The sequence below is a fragment of the Brachyistius frenatus genome, unplaced genomic scaffold (assembly GCF_029030835.1).
Source record: "Brachyistius frenatus isolate BFR_SWC_R1_liver_20210118 unplaced genomic scaffold, ASM2903083v1 Contig_63, whole genome shotgun sequence".
NCBI lineage: Eukaryota > Metazoa > Chordata > Actinopteri > Embiotocidae > Brachyistius > Brachyistius frenatus.
Genome location: NW_027210662.1, coordinates 1,922,327 through 1,948,005, shown reverse-complemented (window position 1 = coordinate 1,948,005; position 25,679 = coordinate 1,922,327). Strand labels below are relative to the sequence as shown.

General features: G+C 39.7%; 1 protein-coding gene across 3 annotated transcripts in view; it reads right to left on the bottom strand.

Annotated features, from left to right (window-relative positions):
• Positions 1 to 22,510, bottom strand: part of gak (cyclin G associated kinase) — a 28,336-nt gene extending 5,826 nt beyond the window's left edge. For all 3 annotated transcript variants that reach the window (XM_069706552.1, XM_069706551.1, XM_069706553.1), the window contains exons 1-21: positions 22,130 to 22,510; positions 17,898 to 17,959; positions 17,290 to 17,349; positions 15,762 to 15,876; positions 15,221 to 15,363; positions 14,863 to 14,988; positions 13,921 to 14,010; positions 13,570 to 13,705; positions 12,672 to 12,784; positions 10,671 to 10,749; positions 8,393 to 8,510; positions 4,431 to 4,480; positions 3,958 to 4,106; positions 3,724 to 3,846; positions 2,641 to 2,774; positions 2,229 to 2,423; positions 1,997 to 2,114; positions 1,167 to 1,246; positions 774 to 967; positions 518 to 679; positions 247 to 413 (exon numbers count right to left, since the gene is read on the bottom strand). In XM_069706552.1, the coding sequence (XP_069562653.1) occupies positions 247 to 413; positions 518 to 679; positions 774 to 967; positions 1,167 to 1,246; positions 1,997 to 2,114; positions 2,229 to 2,423; positions 2,641 to 2,774; positions 3,724 to 3,846; positions 3,958 to 4,106; positions 4,431 to 4,480; positions 8,393 to 8,510; positions 10,671 to 10,749; positions 12,672 to 12,784; positions 13,570 to 13,705; positions 13,921 to 14,010; positions 14,863 to 14,988; positions 15,221 to 15,363; positions 15,762 to 15,876; positions 17,290 to 17,349; positions 17,898 to 17,959; positions 22,130 to 22,271 (2,556 nt within the window). In that variant the 5' untranslated portion in view covers positions 22,272 to 22,510. The remainder of the gene's footprint in view (positions 1 to 246; positions 414 to 517; positions 680 to 773; positions 968 to 1,166; positions 1,247 to 1,996; positions 2,115 to 2,228; positions 2,424 to 2,640; positions 2,775 to 3,723; positions 3,847 to 3,957; positions 4,107 to 4,430; positions 4,481 to 8,392; positions 8,511 to 10,670; positions 10,750 to 12,671; positions 12,785 to 13,569; positions 13,706 to 13,920; positions 14,011 to 14,862; positions 14,989 to 15,220; positions 15,364 to 15,761; positions 15,877 to 17,289; positions 17,350 to 17,897; positions 17,960 to 22,129) is intronic.
• Between the last annotated feature and the right edge of the window lie 3,169 nt (positions 22,511 to 25,679).

Genomic DNA, 25,679 nt, shown 5'->3' with positions numbered 1-25,679 from the left:
AATTCAGGAAAAAAAAAAGCTAAATAACTTTATATAGAAAAATACTTCATGAAAAATATTACATTTTGACATGCTACAAACAAAATTCTTGACTTGGCTGAAAAAAAAAAAAAATCAAATCCCCTAAGTTTCTATGTGTAGATCAGACTTTTTATAATTCCATGATATTTCAGTAACTGTATGTCCAATGGGAACCCTGAATAAAGGAAGTCATATTGTATTGATGACATATTATGATATAATCACCTGGAAGTCGGCATCAAACAATGACTCGCTGTGGTCACGTGACAGCACATCGCTGCCGGGGGCAGAATAAGAGTAGGACTCTCCTTCTGACTGATCACTCAGGTCGTCCTGGTCATTCATGGATCCTCCTCCTTGGCTGTCGGAGGCATCCTGATGGCTACGCACATCTGCAAATACAAGAAGTCAGTCATTTGAAGTAACTTTTTGTATCAGTCAGAGAGGAGGGACAGTAAACCAAGAGACTGTTTCCCGTAGAACACGAGTACAGTACCTTCCCAGTCTAGTGTCTGGAAGAAGTTGCTGGCGTTGGTATCGTTGCTCATGGGCAATTCTGGTTCTGTTGCACTGGAGCCCTCTGGGGTCTGAGCCGGCTGGGGCGAATCGGAGTCATAAAACGCAGAGGAACCTGGCTGACGTGGCAGCTCGGGCTTACCTGCACAGATTCAGGTTTAACCTTTAGTTCATATGGATAAGTCAATAAGAGAAACTAAACAGACGCTTCCGAACAGCAAAACACAGCCACCTACCAAATTTGCTGAGGATCTCCTGCTGTTCATCACGAGAGGAGAAAAGGATTTTTGGGTTGAGGCCCTTGGTTTGTAAGCCCTCCCATGGGGGGGTCTTGGCGCTAGGTTGGTCCCTGGGTTCCACCTCGATGTCCAAGTTCACCTGGAACAAGTCTGGGTACTTCTCCTGGATGTCACACGCATCCAAATCATACCTGAAAGGAGAACAGGTCAGAAGTCATAAAAAAAAAGGCAAATTACAAGCATTATGACGTAAATGAACAGTACTTCTTATTACTAATGTCATTATAAAAGTTCAGGAATCATTTTCAGACCAGAGTCAGCTGTCAATCAACACTATCAAGCCATAAGATAATAAAGACAGTATTTGATGGCCTGAGGCAGTAGACATACTTGGCAAACTTGACAGTGGTCGCGTTTCTCGGCACAAAGCCTGTATGAAACTGGATCTGAAACATTTTCATGGATGCCATCTGAAACAGAAGTGAATGAGATTTAAAATGTGCATTTGTTTACATTCATCACCACTTTCCCTTTGATTTATTCACAAACTATTCTTTGAGGAATCTAGGACAGATGTGTCCAAATTCTTTTATATGGAGGGCCAAAATGTGAAATTACATTTCATTAAAATGTAATATATTTTGCAGAAATTAACAGTCTAAAACAAAAATAAAAATTCAAAGTAATTAATAGACTATTATTTAATAAGCATAATAGTAATTCTATAATTTTGCAGAACTTATGGGGAAAAAAAAAAGTCATTTTGCTGATCTCTCATCTTGAGTCATACTGAGACACACTAAGAGCACATGAACATCAACAGGAAAGAGCGACAATACCAGAATTCTTTGTATATAAGACGAAGGCCAATGTAATTTAATAGGGAGGCTAAACAGTGCAATGCTGTACATTGCTGGTAGCTCATATGAACTTTTTAGCTGCACAACATTATAATGGTTCGTATTTTTACAGCACTTAAGAATAGGAATAAGCACAAGCTTCTCGAATGATGTGGTGGGCCAACACAAAGACAGTTTGGGCCAAACAGCTCTGATCGAGCAGAGACTTCTAAAATCCTGAGTGACATTGAATGCAACAGCAAAGTAACAGAAATGTAGACACTTGCGCGTGTGTGTGTGTGTGTGTGTGTGTGTGTGTGTGTGTGTGTGTGTGTGTGTGTGTGTGTGTGTGTGTGTGTGTGTGTGTGTGTGTGTGTGTACCTTTGCCTGTAGACGTCCTCCCAGCGTAGATCTTGCATGATAGATCACCACCAGTACATCTCCTTGAACTGTGACATTGAGGGGAATTTCTGCTTTCCCGTCTTCCATCTTAAAATCCCTGGAAGGAGAGAAGAAGTGCGAGAGGATGACTGAATAGAAGAGTAATGTTTTACTTTAGATATTTAAATGAAGAGAAACTTGACAGGCTGTCCAAGTGTGCTACAAAACTCACTTCATCTTGTCGTACTCCTGTGATGTGGTGAGGACCCTCTCGTCTCCAACGTAGACCTCGCAGAACGGCCGGCAGCCGTTACGCTGCTTGTTGAACAGCGGCACCGGAGTCATGATGATGGAGTGGATAATCACAGGCTTGCTATGAGGGATGATGGGCTCCTCTGCCATCATGTCACACATGTACTCTATGTACCTGACAAAGCAAGAGTGACATCATAAGACACTACACTCTATATTTAATGATGTAGCAGGTTAAAACTTGAAACCTGAGACCAACAATAAATGTGTTTCTACTGATGATGTTTTCCATGATTTTAGGGTCAAGTCCAAATACGACAAAACTCCAACCAAGATGACTAACCCACAAACCCGACCCCCTCTCTCCTCATCATGTGTGTATGTGTTTATACCTCTTGTGCGAGGGTGCTATGCCCGGTGGGCAGCGTTTCATTGAGAACATGTAGACAGCAGCCTCAGCTGTGGTGAAAAGGCGACAAAAACACAGGAAGGAGCAAACTGCCACTGCTGATGCTGCTCTGCCATCCTACAAAGAAAAAAGATGCAGGTAAAAAAATTAAATAACTGAAGGTGACATACCCCTCTAATTTTCCTCTGTATCGTCCTGTGGACCCTATTTTACCATCATTTTGGGGACAACAATTTCTTTTAATTGGTCCAGTGTTGAGCGAGAGCACTTCAGCTGGCAGCAGCTACATAGACTACAATGTAATACTTTGAGGCAATCACCCAATCAATGTATTTCTACAATTTTTTTTTTTATTTTGATCACTAACAGTATCAGATTCATAATTTATTGTCTGACAACACTATGGAAAGGATCGCTAACCAGAAACAGAAGTCTCGGTCTGCAATTTTGCAAGAGGTGAGTTGTAGCAGGAAGTTGATCTTGGAAATATGAGTGAAAATTGGGGAGGGTACTTCTGTTGAGTTGGAGCACAGAAAGCAAAGCTTATTGTTATTTATATGTTTTAAATAAAAGGTTTGCCAACAACAGTGAATGCAACACTTTGCACAGCTTTCATAGACTACCATTGTTGGATAAGGACACGCTGAAGTTGGGATTAGTCGTGCTACAAACAAGTGGGTCTACAGTGACTTTTTTGACCAGGATGACTGAGTGGAGAGAGCTGCTGCAGCTAGAGTGGAGGTAATGGTTTCAGCCAAAGTTATTTTGTTCAGAGAAAGCTGAGAGAGACTTCTCCTCAAGCAAGACCTCTGTTTCAAGTTAGGGATCCTTTCAGACAATTATATCCGAGACTGTCAGTGGACGTACTAACGCTGGAGCCTGTTTCTCAGTTTCTGGCTAAAGCCCTCTAGCTCAATACTGGACCAATTCTATTGTAATCATGAGTCACTTGGACCCAAAATGATGGGAAAATGGTGTCCAGGTTGAAAAATATCCCGGTAAGTGAGTCTTGACTTCTTTCCCTTTTTCCCTAATGTGAGTGTGCAAAAAGAACTAACTGACTTACCAGACAGTGGACTATACAGATGTTTCTCTGGTCCTGTTTGAGCCACAGATGCATGTTCTTACAAACACTGTAGAGACTGCGGAGGTTGGGGGCCCGGCGCACCTGCCAGTTACACTCCGAGACCTACACACACACACAAAGATTCACACCTGAATACAACTTACTTTAACACTCAAGGAACAACATCACCTACTTGAACCAAACCAGTAATACAACCACAAATACACTTCATACCCTGTTGTGGAATCGAGAAGGCCTGTACGATCGTTTGGAGAGGTTGTACACAGCATAGTGGCCAGCATGACGAGAATCCAGGAACAGACGGACATCCTCAATGTTGTTCTTTATCGCCGACTCCACCCCTTCTGCTGGGAAAGACATGACTATATACACACACACACACACACACACACACACACACACACACACACACACACACACACACACACACACACACACACACACACACACACACACACACACACACACACACACACACACACACACACACACACACAAATATTACTATTACACAGCTCTTTCTCATTTTCAACATTTTTAATGTTGAACAGTAACTAAGATTTGATGTTACGTCACTTTCATTTAAGCCATGTCTGCATGACGTGATTGATGATGTCATGTTCATCATGTAATACAAAATGATAAAGTTAATAATACAATGGTTTTATGGAGGGCACTGTGCCTACCTGCTATTCTTGAAGTGATGTATGAAATATCCAGGTCCCCTTTGGCGTAGCTGTGAAAGAAATTAGCAGCGCAGTTACAAAATGATTAGATACACAACATAGCAGGGAGGACGGACACAAATCAGTGATTACTGCAAGAAATAAAAGGGGCAATCTAACAGTTTGACTGACGTCTGGGAGACTGCACAAACGATGTCACAACATAAGCTGGCTGAAACAGAGAAATAGCTTTATGTTTCAGTATATGAACGTAACTGGTTTTGGAACTAAAATATTGAAGGATGATAGATTCCTGGATTGGTATCAATGCCAGGGCTACCACAATAGACACTTTCACCTAGTTTAGACAAAGGCTGTCCTACAAATCATGCAAATTAGATTAAGATGAGTTCATCTTTCCACTCAGTGTTTAATGTAGCACAACACTCGTTACTGTTGATAGCTCAGTGGCGTTAAGAATTGTGGGTAGTTAACTGATGTAGAAATTAGGCTTCATAGGATATTACAGCAAATATAATCACACCGGAACAATGACCACAACAAAAACAAAGCAGCATGATTCCTACTATAAACTAAAAATTAGTACAAACTACAGGCCAAGCAAAGGAGTTGAGATAACTACGTATGCTGATGACAGCGTACACACACATTATGTGTACGGTATTAGGACACAGGTGATGCTGGTTAAGACACATGTAGCTAAAATGGTTCATTAGTGATCAGTGGAGCAGTGTTACACCTTTTAACTACCATTCATTCATTCACTCATTTAATCATTCATTCATATTGAGCAGTGATTCCCAACCAAGGATTATTCTACCCATGTGGCCACTTGTAAAGTTTCTTTGGGGTATGTGGAAAAATAGAAATTAAAGTTAAAAAAAATTATGAACATGTTGAGAGTCTGTTTAAAGTCTGCATCAAAACTAGGCAGTAAGTGAGCAAAGAAATTACAAAATCTAAAAGTGATAAATAAGAAGAAAAAGAAATAGCTATAAATATGGATAAACATGTCAAAGAGTTACCTATAACAGTTGTATGTGAAAGTTTGGGCCCCCTCAAACTTATATTGTTGCTTTATAATTGAGTATAAATTTAAAAAAAAAGTAAACAACAACTCTAGCAGCAGATATTACAGTCTATTGGCCCTTTTTGAGGAACCAGCGCTGCAGAGTGAAACATTGCAACACCACTACTGTCAGATTTACCTCCCTGCTGCTCCTTTGCAGTCAAAAGGGGGATTCTGCTGTAACTTTTTTGTCCGGCACATTTGCAGTTTTCTCAGGCAGTTTGGTTTGTCTTAAAGATCTTGTCCTGACTTCTATAGTTTCTCTAAACTACCATTTCTTCAAGACATTTCGGAAAGGGAGAATTTCATGTAGGAAGTGTTTTGATCTTCTAGCCTTCCCTTGCAATGTTCGGCATCGATTATTATTCTCAGACCTTTAGTCAGTTGCTTCGAAGAGCCGAGGGCTGACTTTTTCCACAAAAATTGAAAGGTTGTTGGCTAAATGGTTTAAGAAGATTAAGCTTGAATTAATGGTTAAATAATAAAAGAAAAAGGAAATTAAAACTTCAGAAAGTAACCGACTGGAGTGGTAAATAGTCAAAAGTAATGGAAAGGGTGAAATAAATCAAGGTATCAAGGACCTATCTGACAGGTCGGAGGGATATATCTTACAAAAAAGTTGGGAACCACTGATTAAGGCTATTGATGAGGCTGTTTGCTTTAGGTAGCTGAAAGTTCTAAAATACGTTTATCCTTATAAATTACATAACATTAAATTATATAAAAACTACCATGATTGCTAAAAAAAATTATTTCAACATTTTAACAAGCCAATTCCATTTTGACCAACTTTGAAGATCTGATGTTAGAACTTGAACTCCTTACTGGTGTTATAGGTGGGGCTATAATATACCTTTCAATCAAAAGCAATGGTTGCTTCACCACCAGTTCTACCGTTAATGTTTGACTAAAGTTCTTTAAAAGCTGTTGGCCCAATAACTTCCTGCACCAAGCAATCATAGTACGTTTCACTTGCTTTGTCATTTCCTGATATAATTTTTCCAATCATTTCACCCATAAATAATATTCATCCAACCATTCACATCCCGCTGCGCACTCATCCAACTGAATTACTGAATGTGTGATGTTAGGATCAGCAAGCTGTGATGACGGACACAGCACAGCAAAAAGTGCATTTTGTTTTTCCTCTAAATCAAACACACACACTACAGAACACACAAGAGGACTGCTTGAGTGGACGCATTTCACCGACCCATATTTACCTTGGGTTGCTAGGTGATGGACACATAGTGGGACCATGAGGGATTGGGACAGAGAAAAGAAACAACAAAAAATAAACGAAAAGGACCAAACAAATGGAGCAAACTGATGATTGAATAACTAAATGAAACATCAAACTTGAACAGTTGCGAATAGTGTGCCTAATAAAGGAACACTTTGCTTATTGTCAACCTGCCGAGAAGATCAATAATCATTGCCGATGTCTGTGGCTGCTGCAGCTGAATTTAGCAGACCAGATTACTCCAATAGTCCACTGATTTTATTATTACTTACTACTAGAACAGAACAAAACAAAACAAAAACCGAGAGATGATCTGAATTAGGGTTCACTTTGCCATCTGAGGGAAGAACATTTCAGGCAACCCAGAGACAAAATGTTCCTTATAAAAGGTAAAGTCTGGGACCAGGGGAGGAGGAGGGAGGATGAATGGTTACATAGATAGTTTTCAGGAGTACAACAATACCTTTACTTTAGGTTGATGTAACTGGGATGAAACATTGATAAAAGGGCTGTGTTTAGAAAAGGGTGCATGCCTGAATTGCAATTCCCAGACAGGACTACAAGTGCATACTTTCAGCACAGTAAATTAAAATGATTTAATAAGCAATACCAAAGCAAACATGATGGTAGAACTGTCTAACCTAATATGAAGTGTATTTAAAGTTACAGTTGCCAATGCAAAATGTAAAAAGTTCCATTGAATGTTCAGTCAACTCCACAGGTTAGCAAACATATTAATGAATGTATAAATTCCATGTTATGCCAAGTGCAAAAAACAGGTGATATAAGTCAGGGTGTATGAAAAAAGCTGTCCCTCCAGGGTTTCACAGATTTTTTTTTTGTGACTGCTTCAATCAAAATTTCCGTTCTGAAAAATTGCAATGCAATTAACTGAATTTTTGCTTTGTTTTGCCTGGTGACTTAAAAAGAGTCATATATAATCACTTCCTATGATATTAAGCACACTGCATGTCAGCTAGCTGGACATATTTTAGTTCTCATCTTTCTTTTATTTTCTGAACGTAAAAAAACAAGGGGATCAAAGTTAGAAAAAAATTCATGAGTCATAAAAGTCACATGGCTGTATAAAACAGGCTTTGACTGCAATATGGAATACTTAAAAACATTTAAAGCGATCCTTTTTTTGCAGATGTAACTTGTTTTTTTAAAACATCATTAATTCAATACATGTATGCACAAAAATAAAATGCAATCTCAACAACTGGAAGGCAGCATAAAGCTTGTGCTGTATGATTTTACTGCCGAAGGGAAAGTGTGACGATTGATATCCTAATTCCAATGTTAAGACCCTATTTCCCCATCAACCCTGTCACTTTCAGTTTTGCAGTTTTATCCGCTAAGTGATAAGAGGATAAGAGGAGAGGCTGAAGAACCTTGCTGACTGTAAATGAGTAGTTACTTTTGTTTGGTAAGACTTACTTGGTGCCATAAACCCTTTGCAAAAATGTTCAAAATTGCAAGCCCCCGGCTGAATTTCATTAAAATTGTGATCACAAGATCAGAATTACCTGGAGGGACTGAGAAAGCACAATCAGTGCTTGCTGATCTTTCACGACAACAAAGATGAACTGAATAGTATCTTATATGAAAAAAAAAAACACAACAGTGATCGAGCTTGGAACATCTTACCTGGCTACCGACTGGATGACCTTAGAGGAAGTGTCCTTTATGTTGGTCAGGAAGCGCTCTGTTCCTCCCCGTAGGATATCCAAAAGGCCACTGCCTGTCTGATCAGGATCATACATGCCTGTAGGCAGCGTGAGGAAATAGAGAAGATGATAAATATAATAAATCTGCAGACACTGTTAAAGCTCAAGCACTGACATTTGGTTTAGCTGAAATCAGGCTCACTGTTTACCACAAAATGACAACAAATATATTCATGCTATCTTTGCAAGAAACTGCTAAATTTGTAATATTTGTGTTTTCAAATAAAATGTAAAAAACCCCACATAATTAGGCAATCATAACTAAAACAACAAAGTGCATTCAGAAGAAAAATCTATATTCTATAACTTGATATGGGTGTAAAGTATCAGAAATTCATTCTTAGCTGTATTGTGCATAAAAAAACAAACATACACAAACAAACACTGAATGACATGAAGTGGTTTATCAGAAAGGGTTTAAAGGGATTGTTTGTTTGACTTCAAATTCATGTATTTAATCATATCTATTGCTTTTAACTGTGGTGGAGCTGCCTCACATTGAGAAACATCAACATTCAGTTGGAGCTGCTCCTCAAAGGAAAGAGCAAACATGTCCTGCCTTTCGACAGATGGTTGACTGGCAGCGCAGAAATCCTCTTACTGGACAGGAGAGACAGCTTTTGTGTGTGTGTGTTTGGTATTTTGTGTGTATAAATGGGTAAATGATAAGTCAGTTATGCTCATTTTGAGAGAATGTCGACATAATCTAAATAAATATCGTTTCCTCAGCAGGAACCTTCAGCTCGTTCTCTTACTCATTTGAAGAAGTTCATTTCAAAACAAAAATAAATTTGCTAAATCTGCCTTCGATATACTGTTGGGTGGGAAATCACAATCAACCTGACACATTCAATCTTAAACACGGAGCAGACCAGTTATTATGGCATGTGACAGACACTTTGTGTATTATATATCACACACGCTACAATTGAGCCTCTGGGCTTCAGGTTCAGGCTCAAGGTCAGTCAAGGTTAGTGTGTGAAAATGGAAGCAGAGAGCGTGTTGACTCAGACGCTGGGTGTGACTAAGATATCACATCATGCTGAGGAATGTCCACCACATTATTCATGATTCACAATGTAAAGACCATCAGGATTATGTCCGACACATTTGAGGATCTGGATCCTCTGATGTACAGGTCATGACCCTGCTTACTCTGAGGAGGAGGAGACTTTTATTTACTGGGTGGTAAAGAGCTGGTGCGTGCGTGTGTGCGTGTATAAACATGTTTTACTGGCTGATTACAAATATAGGAGTTATAAATAAATAAAGAGCAGTTTGGTGAAATCGTCACACGGTTTATAAGAAAGATATAAAATGGACTTTTTTTTTTTTTTACTAACAACATGCTGTTATTTTGTCAGTTTGTTGGACTGCAGCAAAAGAAATATATAAACATAATAGGTGGAGCCCGATCAATATATCGACCGGCTGTTTTGATCACAGGTCTGTGTTTATGCTAGCTGTTATTAAAACTTTTTACATAACACACAATGTAGAAAAATATGCTCGGGCTAAATCACAAAATGTTCTATTTTTTTTTTCATTATCATTTAATTTTATAGTTATTTATAATAAATAAATTCCCAGTGAAGTTTACTGTTTCACTGCACTGAGGCCAAATATGTAATCAGCTAATATCAACCTATCTCACATATCGCTATCGATGTATATGTTGGCTGATATGCGCTAAGAGAAACATTTATTACAGAACATAATGTAGAAAATGATGATTGGGATCAATTACAAATTGTTCTTTTTGTCTTTTTAGATATTTGTAATTATTAGATTCCCATTGAAGTTCATTTATGTCAGTGTCAATGTCAAATATCCTGTCTCCACAACATATGTTTGTCACAAGTGTTTGATAACCACATTTGAGAAATCAAAATGTGTTTATATATACTGTGTATACAGTATGTAAAAAGAATATCAGCCAATATATTGACATCAGAATGTTTTTACTCCCTGATATCGGTATCAGCCCCAAAAGCCAGTATTAATCAGGCTCTAACGCTCGGGGTCTCATATGGAGTTCTAGGTTGTCCTTCAGCAAATCAATCAATTGTTGAATTCAAAAGTTTTAGCTATAAGTGAACTAAATAACTGAAGTGAACACTACAAAAACATACAAAACCCAGACGAACCCTGTCCCACACCTACAGAGACACACCACTACCATCCAAACCAACTTTTACCTGCATTGTTGTGGACGTTGTGGATCTGCATGGGCGGCTGCGCTCCGTTGTTGCCAAAACCTCCGTTCTGCTCCAGCAGCTGCAGACATTCATAGCCGTCATACACTGGACGCCAACAGTAGTATGTACTCAACATTGCAGCAGGAGGGTCAACGAAATAAAGTGGGAAAAAAATACTAAGACGATTGGCAACCAGGACTGAAAGATTTGCCTGAGACGTTTAAAATGCAGTTATAGAAAAAGAAGTAGTAACAGAAAAGAGGTTAATAGAGAAAAATCATCAGAAGACCCAAGATCTTTCTCAGGAATGCAAAAACCCATATAAAATCTAAAAAAAAATAATCCAAAATTCAATCAGTCTAAACAATAAAAACAGCTTGATAAAAAAATTAATTAAAAAAAAGTGTCCAGTGTTCAGCAACACATCAGCAGCAGCTCAGAAAAAAAAAAAAAAAAAATCCCACAGTATATACAAAATAGAAAAATAAAAAATAGTTTGTTGAATGTGGTTGATAAAAGAATCAGAGGATGAGCAGGTCTGGACCTGTGTCACAACAAACAGACAGCCTCTGCCTCTCTTTACCTCCTCTGACACGTCTACCGCATTTCCCTCTCAGTATCTCACTTCTATCTCTGCTCACTTCCTCCACAAGTTTGCTACTCTCCCTCCTCTCTGCCTCTCCATATGTCTGCATCCGAGAGAGGAGCAGGAGGAGGAGAAGCAGGAGGATTCTAATCTCCTTATGTCTAGTAGGGAAACCCCTTCTTAATCCTAATCAGATCAGCAATTGCCAAATCTGCCTTTACTCTGCACACACTTACCGGCCGTCCCAGGATTCAGATTCAGTGAGACATTTTGAGAATTATGGAAGAGACTCAAGTTACTTGTTTTGTCCCTGAGCAAAAAACTAAGATCTTTAACTTTATTGTCGGGGAAATCTAGGTCGGGACACTGACCCATTACATTGACCCTATGTATAAAACAATCGGGCTCAAATTGCAGACCAGAAAGTTGTTGGAAGTCAGAGGAAACCGCGGTGAAATCAGCTTAATATAAATCACAACTATGACTGAGGATTTAGTGATAAGTAGCAGGATTTGAGGATTTGTTGTGAGACATTGTAAGAGGCCGTGGCTGCTAAGTCAAATGATTTTCTATCCAAAAACCTGGTCTAAAATCGGAAATCAGATTGTTCTCAAACGACTACTGTGGGTGGAAAAACAAAACTGTTATCCACTTAAAACGCTGCTTTACTGCTGAAGTGCTGCTATCACTTTGTTTGTTTGTTTTGAATTTCAGGTCCCCTCTGTGTCTCTCACTCTCTTTGGGCCCTTTGCATCGTGCCAGCTCGGGAAGAGAGGAGCCATGGGAAAGAGAATACAGACTCCATTGTGCCCACCATTGTGCGCGCGCGTGTGTGTGTGTGTGTGTGTGTGTGCGCGCACGTTTACGTGTGGTCGGCCGTCAATAACCTCTTTACATGAGGATGTGCACCAGTCGATCAAGTTCTTAACTCCAAAATACACCTCGTGGAAGCTGCCACCCACTTAAAACTGATACCCAAAACTGCTCAACGCAGCATCTGATGAACTCAACATGACGATTCAAGAGCTACTTTATACACAATAAGAGATTAAACTCAGCAGGCACACACTCCTGAACAAAAAGGAAACGCTAATTAATTTAATCAACTACTAATCTGCTACTTCTTTATTTTAAGAGGTACTTTATAATCTACGGTTCTGTCATTATCCCCACATCCGTGTTAGAAAAAAACCAACAACTTTAGCTCCATTTGATTGGTGATTGCTTCTCAAAATCTAATCAGAAGGCCAAAATTAAAATAGTGCTTTCAACGCAACAGTTCAAATCTGGCAGCAGACGATAGCATAACTGCTCCATAGTACAGAAGATCTGGAGACATTTTACTTCAGTATAACTTTTTATATCAAGTGCAGTTATATTTTCTATCACAGCAGCCGTGCACACGCTTCACTTACCTCTGTAATGGGAGACTTGGGGTTGACGTTGCGTGCTGCTGCGATCTCCTGGAGCTGGTTGACCAGCTCTGTAATAGACAGACGCTCCTCTGGGTTCACCTTCAACATGGAACCTGAAGGAAGGAGGAAGAAGAGGAGGAGAAAGAGGAGGAGAAAGAGGAGGAGAGGGGTGCGTTGAAGGAAAGAAGAACCCTTTAAAGTGAGCACTCAAAAATCAAAAGGCAATGATGAAAATGATAGTGAGGCTCATGGAGAATTTTAAATGCACTGTGATGTTTGTGATCAGTACAATGCCACCAGCAGTTATGTCACTGATTTGTCATTAATCACATAAACAGAAATCAAGGTGACCAATACTTTTTAACAGTTTCATGTCACTCTTTACACTCTTGTCCACCAGGTGGAGCTGTTTAATTTAATTTGCTTATTTAACTTGTCATGACATTTTTATGTAGATGCTATGCTATGTTTTGGTAGAGGCAGATGGCTGCCCACCTCTGAGCCTGGTTTTGCCTGAGGTTTCTTCCTGTTAAAAGGGAGTTTTATTCTACCGTTATCAGAGGTTTTTCTCCCTTAAAAGGGAGTCGTTTTCCCTCCTAGCTTACGTGAGGAATTGTTAGGTTCCTCTGTGTAATGTTGTAAACTTCTGTTGTGAGGACTTTACTCTATTAAGTGCCCTGAAATTAACTTTGTTGTGATTTGGCGTTATATAAATAAAACTGAATTGAAATGAATGTTTAGAGGCTGCATGCAAAACATCTGGCGGGCTGGTAAAGTTGATTAGGCTCGTGGTGACAACTGTGAGTTGTGGTGAAGTGCAGCAGCAGATAAAGACATTGATGAATAAATGGACTGACATGAAAAAAACAACACGATGTTGACAGGCAGGCATACGCACGTATGAGGTCATGATACACAGTGTACTTGACGTCGTTCTGAGGGATGGAGTATTTCCCGTTGACAATCTGCAGCTTGGCCCCCTCCTCAAACGGATGCTGCTTAAAACACAACAGGTAGAGGATGCACCCCAGGGCCTGCACAAGAGAGCGGCCATCATGAAGACAATAATCGAGGCACCATTATTTATGAAAACAGGAAAAAAAAAAGTGCACACAACAGATCAAATATGATCGCAACAAAGGTGCTTCATCAGTGGACAAACTAGTCTCCAAATGAAGAACGAAGGGTTAACTAAGGTCTAAAATATGACCCTACACAAATAGTAGAGTGAAAATATCAAGACTCTGACCCAGAGGTCTTGTTTCTCATTGATAGGAAAGTTGGAGTAGAGATCGATCATCTCTGGCGTCCGGTACGCTGGAGTGGTGTTCCGTGTGATCTGCAGAGAAACAGAAAAAACAAAGTGAACATCAAGTGAATGAGATGTTTTTAAACCACTAACTTCTGATCAAATTTAGAAAATTCTTTGAGCACCTTGGGAAAAACCTCTTTCTCCTGATTGTTTCACATGGATAGGACACAATATTATGTGATCCCACACGGAGAGCTAAGCGTGCTACGAGAAAACACTTTCAAATGTTTTTCACTTTATATCCATCATAAAAAGCTCTTCCTCTGGCATCTATTTTGTGCCACTAGCCTGAAAACATGCGCCTGGTTGAACATGCGGGTTATTAGATTTAGAAAGCAGGATCTCTGGTGTCCTGCAGACTGAGGTCATCGTTGGCAGAGCTCCTGTGCGTGAGCATATCTGTGTGGTTATAGTATAAATATAATGAACCTGATTGATCAACGCTTCCTGGACCTCTGGCTGTTAATACAATCAAAGGTTTCTGGTTTCTGTCCAACATCAGGATGTCATAATTACCCCTGATCCATTGTGACTTCTGAATGGTTCTATTTTAGAGCCCGACCGATACCGGATTTTTGGGAACCATGCCCATACCGATATTAGGGAGCAAAACAAATTCTGATATCAATATATTGTCTGATTTTCTTTAAACTTTATATAGAGTTTATATAAACAGTTTGTGTTGCAGCGCAAATGGGATTATCAAACATTTTGCCACTTGTAACAAATTTATGAAATGGAGGAAGGATATTTTAGTCTTTGTCCACACTGTCATCAGTGAACTTCAATGGAATTTAAATTTTAATATTCAATATATTATATAAGGAGGCCCTGTTGAGATGAACTGATGATTGAGTGTGCTTGTGTGTCAGGGTGTACCTCGTCTTCCACCATGGACCTCTTCTGTGCAGACCAGCTGTAGTCGGGGTAATGCGACACTGTGGTGGCGCTGCCAAAGTCACACAGCTTGATAGTGCCCTGGTTACTAATCAAGAGGTTCTCAATCTGCAACACATCCAGTAAGCAGCAAGTTAGCGTGTCATTTAATGACCAACTACTAATCGTAATATCCCCTAGCTCAGAGCAGTGTGAATTTGTCCTTTACATTTACATTTGACACAAAATGTGGTCACAGTCCAATTAAATCTTTCATTCTACTGTATATTATGAATTTTTCATCATTCACTTGTCTTTTTGACGCATTAGTCACTCGTCCAACTCCCAGCGACAGACCAACCTTGAGATCTCTGTGTATGATTGGAGGTTTCTGTTTGTGCATGTGCTGCACAGCGCGGCACGCCTGGTAGGAGATTTTCAGCACGGTGTCACATGACAGCGGAGCCCTCTGCTCTACCCGCTTTATGAAGTCCACCAGCTGACCTGAGGCACAAGAGACACAAACACATGAATAAAAGGATGCACTCAGATTGAAGGGAAAGTCCTGCATCGTGCAAAACAATTAAATTAAAACACATCTTACAAATGTCTGAATATTAGTAATACATCATTTTTAATGGCCAGTGAGGGTTTAATTGCATGTAAAGCATGTAAATGCTGAATGAAAACCAAGTCTGTGTTGTAACTGAACAAAAAGGAAGTAGAAAGGCCGCAGACAGGAAACTTTCATCACAAATGTCTGTCAGTTAAAGTTACCGAGAAACGGTCCTCGCTTACTGCACTTAGGTTTGATGAATGAGTAAGCAGTGATTCAACAGTGACAAAGTGACAAAGTCGAATCATTAAGAGAAGTGTGTCTGTGTGGGTGGAGATGTTTTTACCTTTACACAGCTCGGTGAGGATCAGGAACTCGGCCTGTCCAGTGTCAGACTCCTCCTTACTGATGGAGGCAGCCGAGCAGAACTGAACCATATTTGGATGACCCGATAGCTTTTTCTGTGGAGTTAGCAGGTCAAGGAACCAACAAAAGAAACACTACTTTGGTGTCAAGCCCGGCCTCTGATTTGTTATCTCCTAAATCACCGTCATAATCATTCTGGCCTGTCTGGTGACAGATGTTGGCAGGTTTTGCTTGCGGCTTGCTCGTCCAGTTTGTCTAATCTGCTTTAGAGGACATTTTGTGTTTTAAAAAAACAACAACTAATCAAACAGTCAATTTGTGTAATACTTGGCATTGCGGCCAGTTTGAGTTTGGACGGGGGATCAATCTCCAAGAAGTTAAATGAATCTACTGTGCCAAGCGAGTCCTCATGGAGCACATCTATTCTATAACTGTAGCTGGCTCGTCGTGCAGTAAAAGCAGTAAGAGAAGAAATTGGATGGAAAACGATGGATGATGCTGATGACTGCAGTCATAAAAAGAAGTGTCTTTGTATTTCTGCCTAATTAGCATTTAATGTGTCATATGTGATACAAAATAAATTAAAAGAAAATCGAACCAGGAGAATGAGTGGGTGGGAGGGGTGAATGTGATTGCAGCTGGAGTGCTACAAAACTGTATGGAGTTGAATTAGCGTACATTTGTATTTACATTTACACGGATCCTTATTAAAATCAGTCTTGTAGAGCCAAAAGTATTTCCTTTTCAGGCAGCCATGATGGATCAGAGCCTGTCCTGTGCTGGTCGTGAGGTGCAGCTGTATCAGCCGGAGACCTGCTTCTCTGGCCGTGATAACTAGCATCATCGTCAGAGCCAGTAATGTTAGCATTGTTAGCGCTGTCGTCAGATTTATACTGGGTGTGTTTTAAAAAAAATATATATATATTTTGGCCTGAATTTCAGATGTTTGGGGTCTATCACTGTCCACTAACCAATGACTCTTATTGGCTTGTACTGCACTTTTATTACACTTACAAAAACATAACTTTATTCCCATTTCACCTGTCTTTCCTCTGCTGTGCTTCACTCTGTGTGAGGGGCTGAGCCTTGTCCTTCGTGAAACACACAGAGGAGAGGAGGGAAGCTAGTGCGACCATTAATAGAGACTTACATTGAACTTTAATCCAGCGGCAGCAAATGAAATAATAATGTGAATAAAATACTGACCTGTGTCTCTAAAATGCACTACGCAGTATGAAACATTCAGAATTATTTTGTTTTTGTCCTGCTCATCAGTCCTTCTCAAACAAGAAACACAGCAGAGTGCCTTAGAGAGGATTTACAAATGACAAGCTTTGACACTGTGAGTTGTCTATAAAATAAACTACAAGTAATGACAGCATACATTCCACAACCTGGTGAAGTCATGGGTTAGAATCGAACTTGTCTGTATCACATGCCACTATCTGTCATGTATGACAACAGAAGAAACAGACAAATGTCTTTTCAACATAAATAATAAAGGATACCATGAAGCAGACTTCCTGTATGATCTCCTTGTTCTTCTCCTCCTCATTGGACAGCAGCCTCTGAGACAAAAACATGCACATAGACCAGGAGTTTGTTTCTGTTCTGTGATCAGGTGACTCTTTTTAATCAGACACACTTAACGAGACCAAACTAACACATCCAATCAATCAATATTTTATTTGTTTTGAACATGGGAAACTGAATAACATGATGAAATTATCATTATATTGTGACTCCTCGTGCTGGTTACGGTAACTAACAAATTCACTGGCCACTTTGACTGCAAGCTAACATGTCATACTGCACACTGTATAAAACGGAGAAAGTGTTGTACTGCGAAGGGTCATTCTATATGTCAAATGCAGCAACGTACTGCATACTGAGTTTTACATCCTGACTAGTATTTACTCATAATATTTAGTGTTTACTTGATATCACAAGTACGTGTGGTACCATGCAGAATCAGTGCTAATGTGCCTGATTCAGTGTTTCAACTACAGACACTGACATGCCTACTGACAAATGAGCAAATGAACCAATCAATGTGTAATATTGAGTTGTACAGCAAAAATGTAACAGTGGCCCAGTGGGTGCACTTTTATCTTACCTTGAGCGCATAGTCTTTTCCACTGCTCATGTCCTGGGCTTCATACACAAAGGCAAATCCACCTAAGAAAGTAAACAGGATGTAATTTGCATTGTTTAGTGGTCGCTGTAACTGCTTGCGTAGGACACACACTCTTAAAATGAATCCTGTGAGTGAAAGATCAAAGTTACGCCACTGGTCGGCCGAATTCCTCAACGTCCGTTTCAAATTAGAAGCCCTCAGTCCAGCCATATACAAGGTTTTGTCTGAGTCTTGCGTTGTTGTGTCTCAGGGGGCCACTTAACTAATGTCAACTCATAGCTTTTGAGGTGTTTAATGGGCAGATGTAAATTTTAGCTATAGAAAATAACCTGGGTTACACTCTCCTCTAAACTGCGTGAGTCCCTGCATACACATCTGTCACACCCCTACATGTGAAATCTCAACCTGTGGGAAACACTGGTAACTTACGCACCGCAGTAACAATCTTGGCTGAAAGCTGCTCGATGGCGGAGGAGTTAGTTTCAAAAAGGGGGAGCAACTTCAGTGGTGTGAGGGTGGTTTGGTTACAAAAGATCGGACGTACAACAAACCACAGGAACGTGTTCGTTTTTGCTGAATATTTGAGGGCAAACTTTACGTTTATGTCATTAATAGTAAAATCTATGTCAGTATTTTGTCATATGATTTAGAGTATCATTACTGCAGAAATACCCTGGAATAATGTTGGAACACCACTAGCAGCACACCATACATCATCCCGTCTCCCTCCATAAGATACTGAGTTGATTTAGCTTCATAACCTCATAACCACAGAGAGCACTACAAACTTCAGTCATCCCCTCCTCCACATACCCACGAACATCCAAGTCCAGAAACACGCACAAACCACAGTCTTACCTGTTGGCCACAGAGCTGCCACAAGCTTACTTCTCAAACCTTTAGGCCCCCGCTAAGTCCTCCTGAACATCCACCATTTCACTGATAGTGTGGCTGAAAGCTGAACTGATCATTATGTGTTCAGTGGTGCTGCATTGAGAACAAAGAGAATCTCTTTTGCCTGGTATGATGCAGCTGGATAGACTCATCTGAATCAGGAAGTACAGTTTTATAGAATGGAGACATCCACACTGCCGAATTAATACTTCACTTTGAATTAATATAATATAGACTTTATTGAGCCCATGCACGGATTGTTAAGTGCCACAATTTCTGGGGTTTAAAAAAAAAAAAAAAAATCAGATCAAAACAAAAGGCTAGTAGAAAGATGTTAAACTAAGGGCAGATATGGCCTGAGATCTACTGTATATCCACCATGACACACTTACAATTACTCTTACACAACAGGACAGCACATTTCCTGTCTTACTTTGGCTTAATTTGTAATTTCAAGACCTAAAAGTCACTGCGGCTGGTGGACAAGAAGAAACCTTGGTCTCCTTACACTAGTAAGTGTGCTCAGCAAACCACAGTCCAAACACTGAGAGGGCAAGGTTACCATAGTAACGAGTAAATCAACTACCAGCCCCGCTTTCCTCTGCAAAAATACTGAAGGAACAAGATTCTAATCTTTAACGCTATATTTACATAGGGAACCTTGCCCTAGTTTGTGAGCTGCCTTTCTGTCTTTCTCTCCAGTCCTGAATTATTGACCTTGTTTGGGATTCAAACCAGCAACCTCATGAATGCAACACTGACAATTTACTACACACACTTAGGCACAACAGACAGTTGTCCATTACAGGATTTGCATGTAATATCAGTGCTTTTGAGATTGCATATACCGCCCAGTGGGGATCACATGTCTTCCTCTGTTTTGTGCCAGGAAAGAAAGAGGATGAAACCTGAAAAGCTCCACTTCCTTTGTTCCAATTTCCAAACCATTCCCAGAAAAATACTAGAACAAAACGAGTGGTAAAAATGCATCTTTAACACGCCCCAGATTATCTAATCTCACCAGGGTACAATCTTTGTACTGGCGTTAAATGATTATAGGGTTACTAGTGCAAAAGACAGGAAAATTAGTCCTCGCCCCAAAAAATAAAACCACCTGATTACAGCAAGTCATTGTATTCTCTCACCAAAGACACCTTTCAAATAGCAAGATGGGAGTTTGAAAAGAGAGGAGTTTTAGTGTAAAATGATCTCCACTTTTACCACCTGCTTTCATTGTAAAAAGCTTGTGCATCTCCTTTAAGCTCTCTATGACGGCTGAGGAAGTGCAATCAAAACACTGTGATTACAGTGTCGAGTGGAATTAGAGCTAAAAACAATGAGTTGATAACATATCTGTGGGAAGTTATGGGACAACAATTTTAATAATCAGTTAACTGTCTGTCATTTGTCAAAGAACAAAAACGTAAATCATTAACTGGTGGCAGAATTTCAGTTGAGCTACTCTGATTACTATTTAAATGGAATAATGTGACACAGTTGGCATGTTTCAGTATTTTCTGCCATTTTAAATCAACCCATGAATTTATTATGAAACGAAGCATTTTCTGTAACGTTAAAAGTGATCATATTTTAACCCACTGAAATGGTATTTACAGCATATGCATCACAGTTTCCAAAGAAACTTGACAAAACAATCAGTCAAAAATAGTTGGCAATTTCCACATAAGGTGGACAGAGACGTGTCAAACTGAAAGTCACACATTGCAATGCTAGTTAGTTGTAAGGAGGACTAATTTAAAATGAGTGCAACAAATAGGCAACTCTGAGGTGATAAAAGTCGCAAATATAAATTTGATGCAATTATTTATTTTACCTTTTGATGTTTTTTTGTTGTTATTTTGCTGGTTTGTTTTGTGGTAATTTCAGGATGATGAATTACTTAAAGACTGAAGCAAGTTACTGAACCATTAAAACCTCACAAATAGATGAACTCAAATTTCATTTATTGATCTGACTCGGATAAAAACTCTGTTGACATTGGACCAAAAAGCACTTGGTAATGTGCAAAAACCAAAGATTTAACCACTGCCTTTTGTTAAATATATTTATGTTTACATTAACCACAATCTGTGGTTAAACCTGATGTAAGCTGTATTTTTAAACAGACTATGCCCAAAATGAATGATTGCTCAACCAGCAACTAAGGTATACTCGTAGAGCAAGATTGGGTTGCCACTTTGCAATGCGGACAAGAATCCCTGTTTGCTGCCACGGAGAAGCAACCTGATCAGTAGATTCACACATCTCATGTAATCAAAGTCGTTGCAGACAAATAAAGATGATGCAGAACTATGTGGGACCAAATGGCAAAACTCCTTTCTCATGCAAACGTTTCACTATCACATTCATCTTGCGGAGTTTATTTGTTTCTATTATACCACGGGGGTTTAAAACAATAAAAAAAAAAAAAAAAAAAAAAGGGTGTAACAGGAGGGGAAGCAGTCCGGGCACTCAACCAATCTCTCCCTTGATGTCACGTGAAATAATCCAGCAAAGCTCTGCAAATACTCTGATTTGGCTGTTTGTATAAGAGTTTTTTTTTTTTTAAGTACCTACACTGTTAAGTTACAGCTACTATAACAACATGGTCATCGCTGATATATTTGTTGTGCCTTAATGCCACCTGTAATTATGAAACTTCCCCTTGTGGTCAAACATGTCTTTTGCTGCCTTTACTGCAAACAATGCAGCAAATCCAGCAAACTATGGGCTGGTTAAAGTCAAATATAACTCACTGCCACATAACGCAGTAAAAAACAACAACAACAACAACAACAACACAGGAGGAGACAACATAGGAGGCAGTTCAAAATCAATGTGGCACTGAACACTCAAAACTAGTCCTCGGTCATGTGGACAAAATCAAATATCACAATATTTTGGATCAATTATCTCGATATCGATGCTGCGACGATACTTCAGAAATGACTATCGAGGCTTTCCAAAATGTGCACACAACGAGATTCATGATCAATAACCATCAGTAACGTGGACACGATGACAAAGTGAGTGAAGTCGGTGCAGACTGTGCAACCAGGAAAAGACAACACGGCGCTTCGCGATTTGACGATATCTAGTCTTATATCACAACATCGATATAATATCAACATATCTCCCAGCCCGAGTCGAAACCCAGCCATCAACTCGTGTTTACCGGGTGACTCGCAGCTCACCGCCCGTCGACCACCGGCGGAGGTATGTCAGTAATGCTAAGCCTGCTAGCCGGGTCAGCTAACTAGCGTACCTTAGCCGCGCGCGACGTAGTAAACATTTCCCCGAGCGTTACGTCATCTCACCTTCCGCGATCACCCTCTTGATCCTCAGTTTCATGTCGCCGAGCTCAACGATTTGTCCGACGAAGTCATTCTGGTCCCGGCCGGCCCCTCCGGACGTGCCGGGCCCGGCTAGGAAATCCAGTGCCGACTGGAACAGGGACATCTTCTATCCAGCACCCCTGATTCAGGCTCGCAGAGGCCGGCGGCTCCGGCGGCTCCGGCGGGGGCGACGAGCTCTATCGATCCCTGCAGGGGAAAAAAAAAAACCCCTCTACGACGGTTCACGCTGCTATACAGACTTATAACCAGGTGATGTTATTCTTTCACTGGAAGCAAACATCCTCTTCCTGCTGCTGGACTGACGAGGCCACCATCATCACAGTGCCGACTTCCGTGAAGGGGGATGACGTCAAGACACGATTCAGTCATGTGACGTCGGGAAAAAAACCTGAGCAAACACAACAGACCTGCTTGTCATTTAGAAATGTGGGCACGTCGCAAGTAAGAGTAACAGCGATATATTACAATTATTATGGTTGAATAGAAAATTTTTTTTAAAAAGACACTTTTTCGGATGAAAAGTGTTTGAAAAAAATATATCAGGCGATTATAATGAAGATCGGATAAATAAAAATAGGAGGCTACTGTCTGTGAAAAATAGAGGGAAAGCTGTCAAGTGTGCTCTGACAAGGAATTAAGGCATGGCTGAATATGGATTTAGGCTCAAGTTTAGTAAACCTTCTCAGAAAGTGTCCTCTTTTGTTGTGGGCACACCGAGGCCTTTGTTAAGACCTTTTTTTTTTTTTAACGTAATAAATATGTACTTTCTCTTCCCACATAATGTGGATTCCCATCCAAAATATCATGTGTTAGTCTGCCATCTATCGGACATATAGGTCAGGTTGATCCGTTTGATTCAGGGTCTTCACTCCTACAACACAACCAAGAGGCTCTCAGGACAGCAGTTGAACATACTTCATGCAGAAGGTATCACCGTGTTAGTATTACTGACTCATAAAGTTCAGGATATTTAAATCTTTACTTCAGTCAGTAGCAATGGCCTACAACAAGTGTAAAAGTATTGCATTCAAAATCCTACTGAAGGAGTCATAGGCCTCCAAAAGTATCAGCATCAAATTTTATTTAAAGTACCAAAAGGAATGTATTTAAAGTGCCATATAGACCTACACCTGCAAGCAAGATGAAAGAAATTAAAGAAGTTACATTTTACATTTCACTGGGACTCAAGTGGAGCATGCTAACTATGTGAGGGGTATTTAAACACACAACTAGTATATTTGTTTATATAGAAAACCACCCAGCACTTAATAAGTAGGCTAAAATAAATTAAAGGAAGCAAGACAAGCATGCAGTTCATAAAGACGGAGAAGAGTCAACAGATGCTATTGTACATAGACGTTTAACTCAAACTCAGTTATTATTAAGCTTAAGCGTTTATGCAACTTTTTTTTCCCACCCAATCCACAATGCTGACCAATAATATTGAACAAAATATTCACTTTTCTTTTGTTACTGGCTTTTAATTTTTTTATTGCAGTTATTCTGACACGTTCAGGTGTAATCCAGGCAGATCATATCCACTCTGGTTTGGGTCCCAGCCTCAGCTCTGGGATGTTCTCTGGACTGATCGAAAAAACATCTAGGCTACATTACAGTTAGCGTCAGAGAATGAAAAGTATTTACATCGATTAGTCAGTGTACATTAGCCCACCTGTGTAGTGAGTGGTAGGTGAAAAACATTACTGTTGTGTGTTAGTCGATCAAGATAGACAGACAGACAGATAGATAGATCGATAGATAGATAGATAGATAGATAGATAGATAGATAGATAGATAGATAGATAGATAGATAGATAGATAGATAGATAGATAGATAGATAGATAGATAGATAGATAGATAGATAGATAGATAGATAGATAGATAGATAGATAGATACTCAAACCATCACAACTTAATGCCTAAACTTTGACCCTAGCACCAACCTAAAAAGGATTTTAACCTGAACTATTAAACCAAGCCAAAGTTGGTGGACTGAATGGCCTCACACTAAACAGACTCAATATAGATTTAGTGTAGGTCGATCTGAAATCTTTAAGTCAGTCTGAAGAAATATACTGAGGAATATTTTTACGAACAGAAATCTATGTCCTTCATTTGACATACTCTATGTTGCAGCGTCCTATAAACCAGAGGTCTTCAACAGAGTGTCCGCGACCCCTAGGGGGCCCGCGGAGGTACTGCAGGGGGTTGTGAAATTGTTAGGTTGATTAGACAATTTTTCTTTTTTTTTTCTTTTTTTTCCCCACAATTTTTTTCCCCACAAATTTAAATGTCTTTAAATACACATTAACATGAATCCAACTTATTGTAGCGAATGAATAAATGGAGGCAGAAGATGTTATCTTTCAGTCTGAAATGCACACATTCAGCAACACACAGGAGCTCTCTCAAGCTGGACATCGGTTCACTCGCAGCGTGAGACTAGCCTGGACCTTTCCCTCCAAGCCTCCTGCACTCCTCCAGTTTAATATAAAACACAATTTTATACAATATATATATTAGGGGGTCCCTGCTCCATCTCTCTATCAGTTTGGGGGTCCTTGGCCTGAAAAATGTTGAAAACCCCTGCTATAAACCATCCTGCAAAATCCCTTTTTTCTTTGTAGACTTGGCTGAATCAGCAGTTTGTCTTTTTGTGCTGTTGGATTGTCGGATTGACGTAACACACGTGTCGGTTGCACATTTTGCAGGATCCAAAGAGCAGTCGTTGGGAAAGAACTCCAAACAAAATCACAGAATATGACTTTTGGCTGGACCACAGGAGACATGAGCTGATGTGGTGAAACAGATAAAAGATACCCTCGCAGTGGAGTGATGCCAGGGTTCATTTCAGGTTCAACTTCAATGTGAAGAGGAAAGTTTGTCACAGTGGCACTGGAGCATAGTTATAACATGAAAGAAAATGTATCTAAAGACAGGTACTGGCAGTCTTTAGGTCACCTGACAAAGTCATATTATTATACAAACAAGGAGAGAATCGAATTCTCAACCATTACTAATCCGTGGTGGATTTTGCTCTTTAAAAGAAGCCGTTCAAGAATTTAAATAAAAAATAAATCCATTCAGATCAAATCAGTTTTAATAACATGGCCAAAAATCAAGAGCTTCCTCAGAGGAAATAAAACAAATTGCTGAAAGTTAAGATGTTATTATTTTTCTTTTAGGACTGATGATTATCCTGTATTTTCTTTGTGTTGGCATATATTGGTTTACAGCTTCTATGTATATTTAGAACCAAATATAATAAAAAGCAAATCACCTGAAAATTTGAAGCAAAAGCACTCGTATTACCACAGACTGCTGATAACAGCACAGTCAAAATATGTGGTTATGGGGGTGGTACCATGTGATACCTTGGGACATCAGCAGACAGCGTGGTTACTCAGTGTTCCTCAAATTATTTCAGAGAATATATTGGTCCCAAATTTGTTTGGATTTCAAGGTTTAGGCTGAAGATGTGAGTCCTACATTTTTGCCAACTGGACTCTG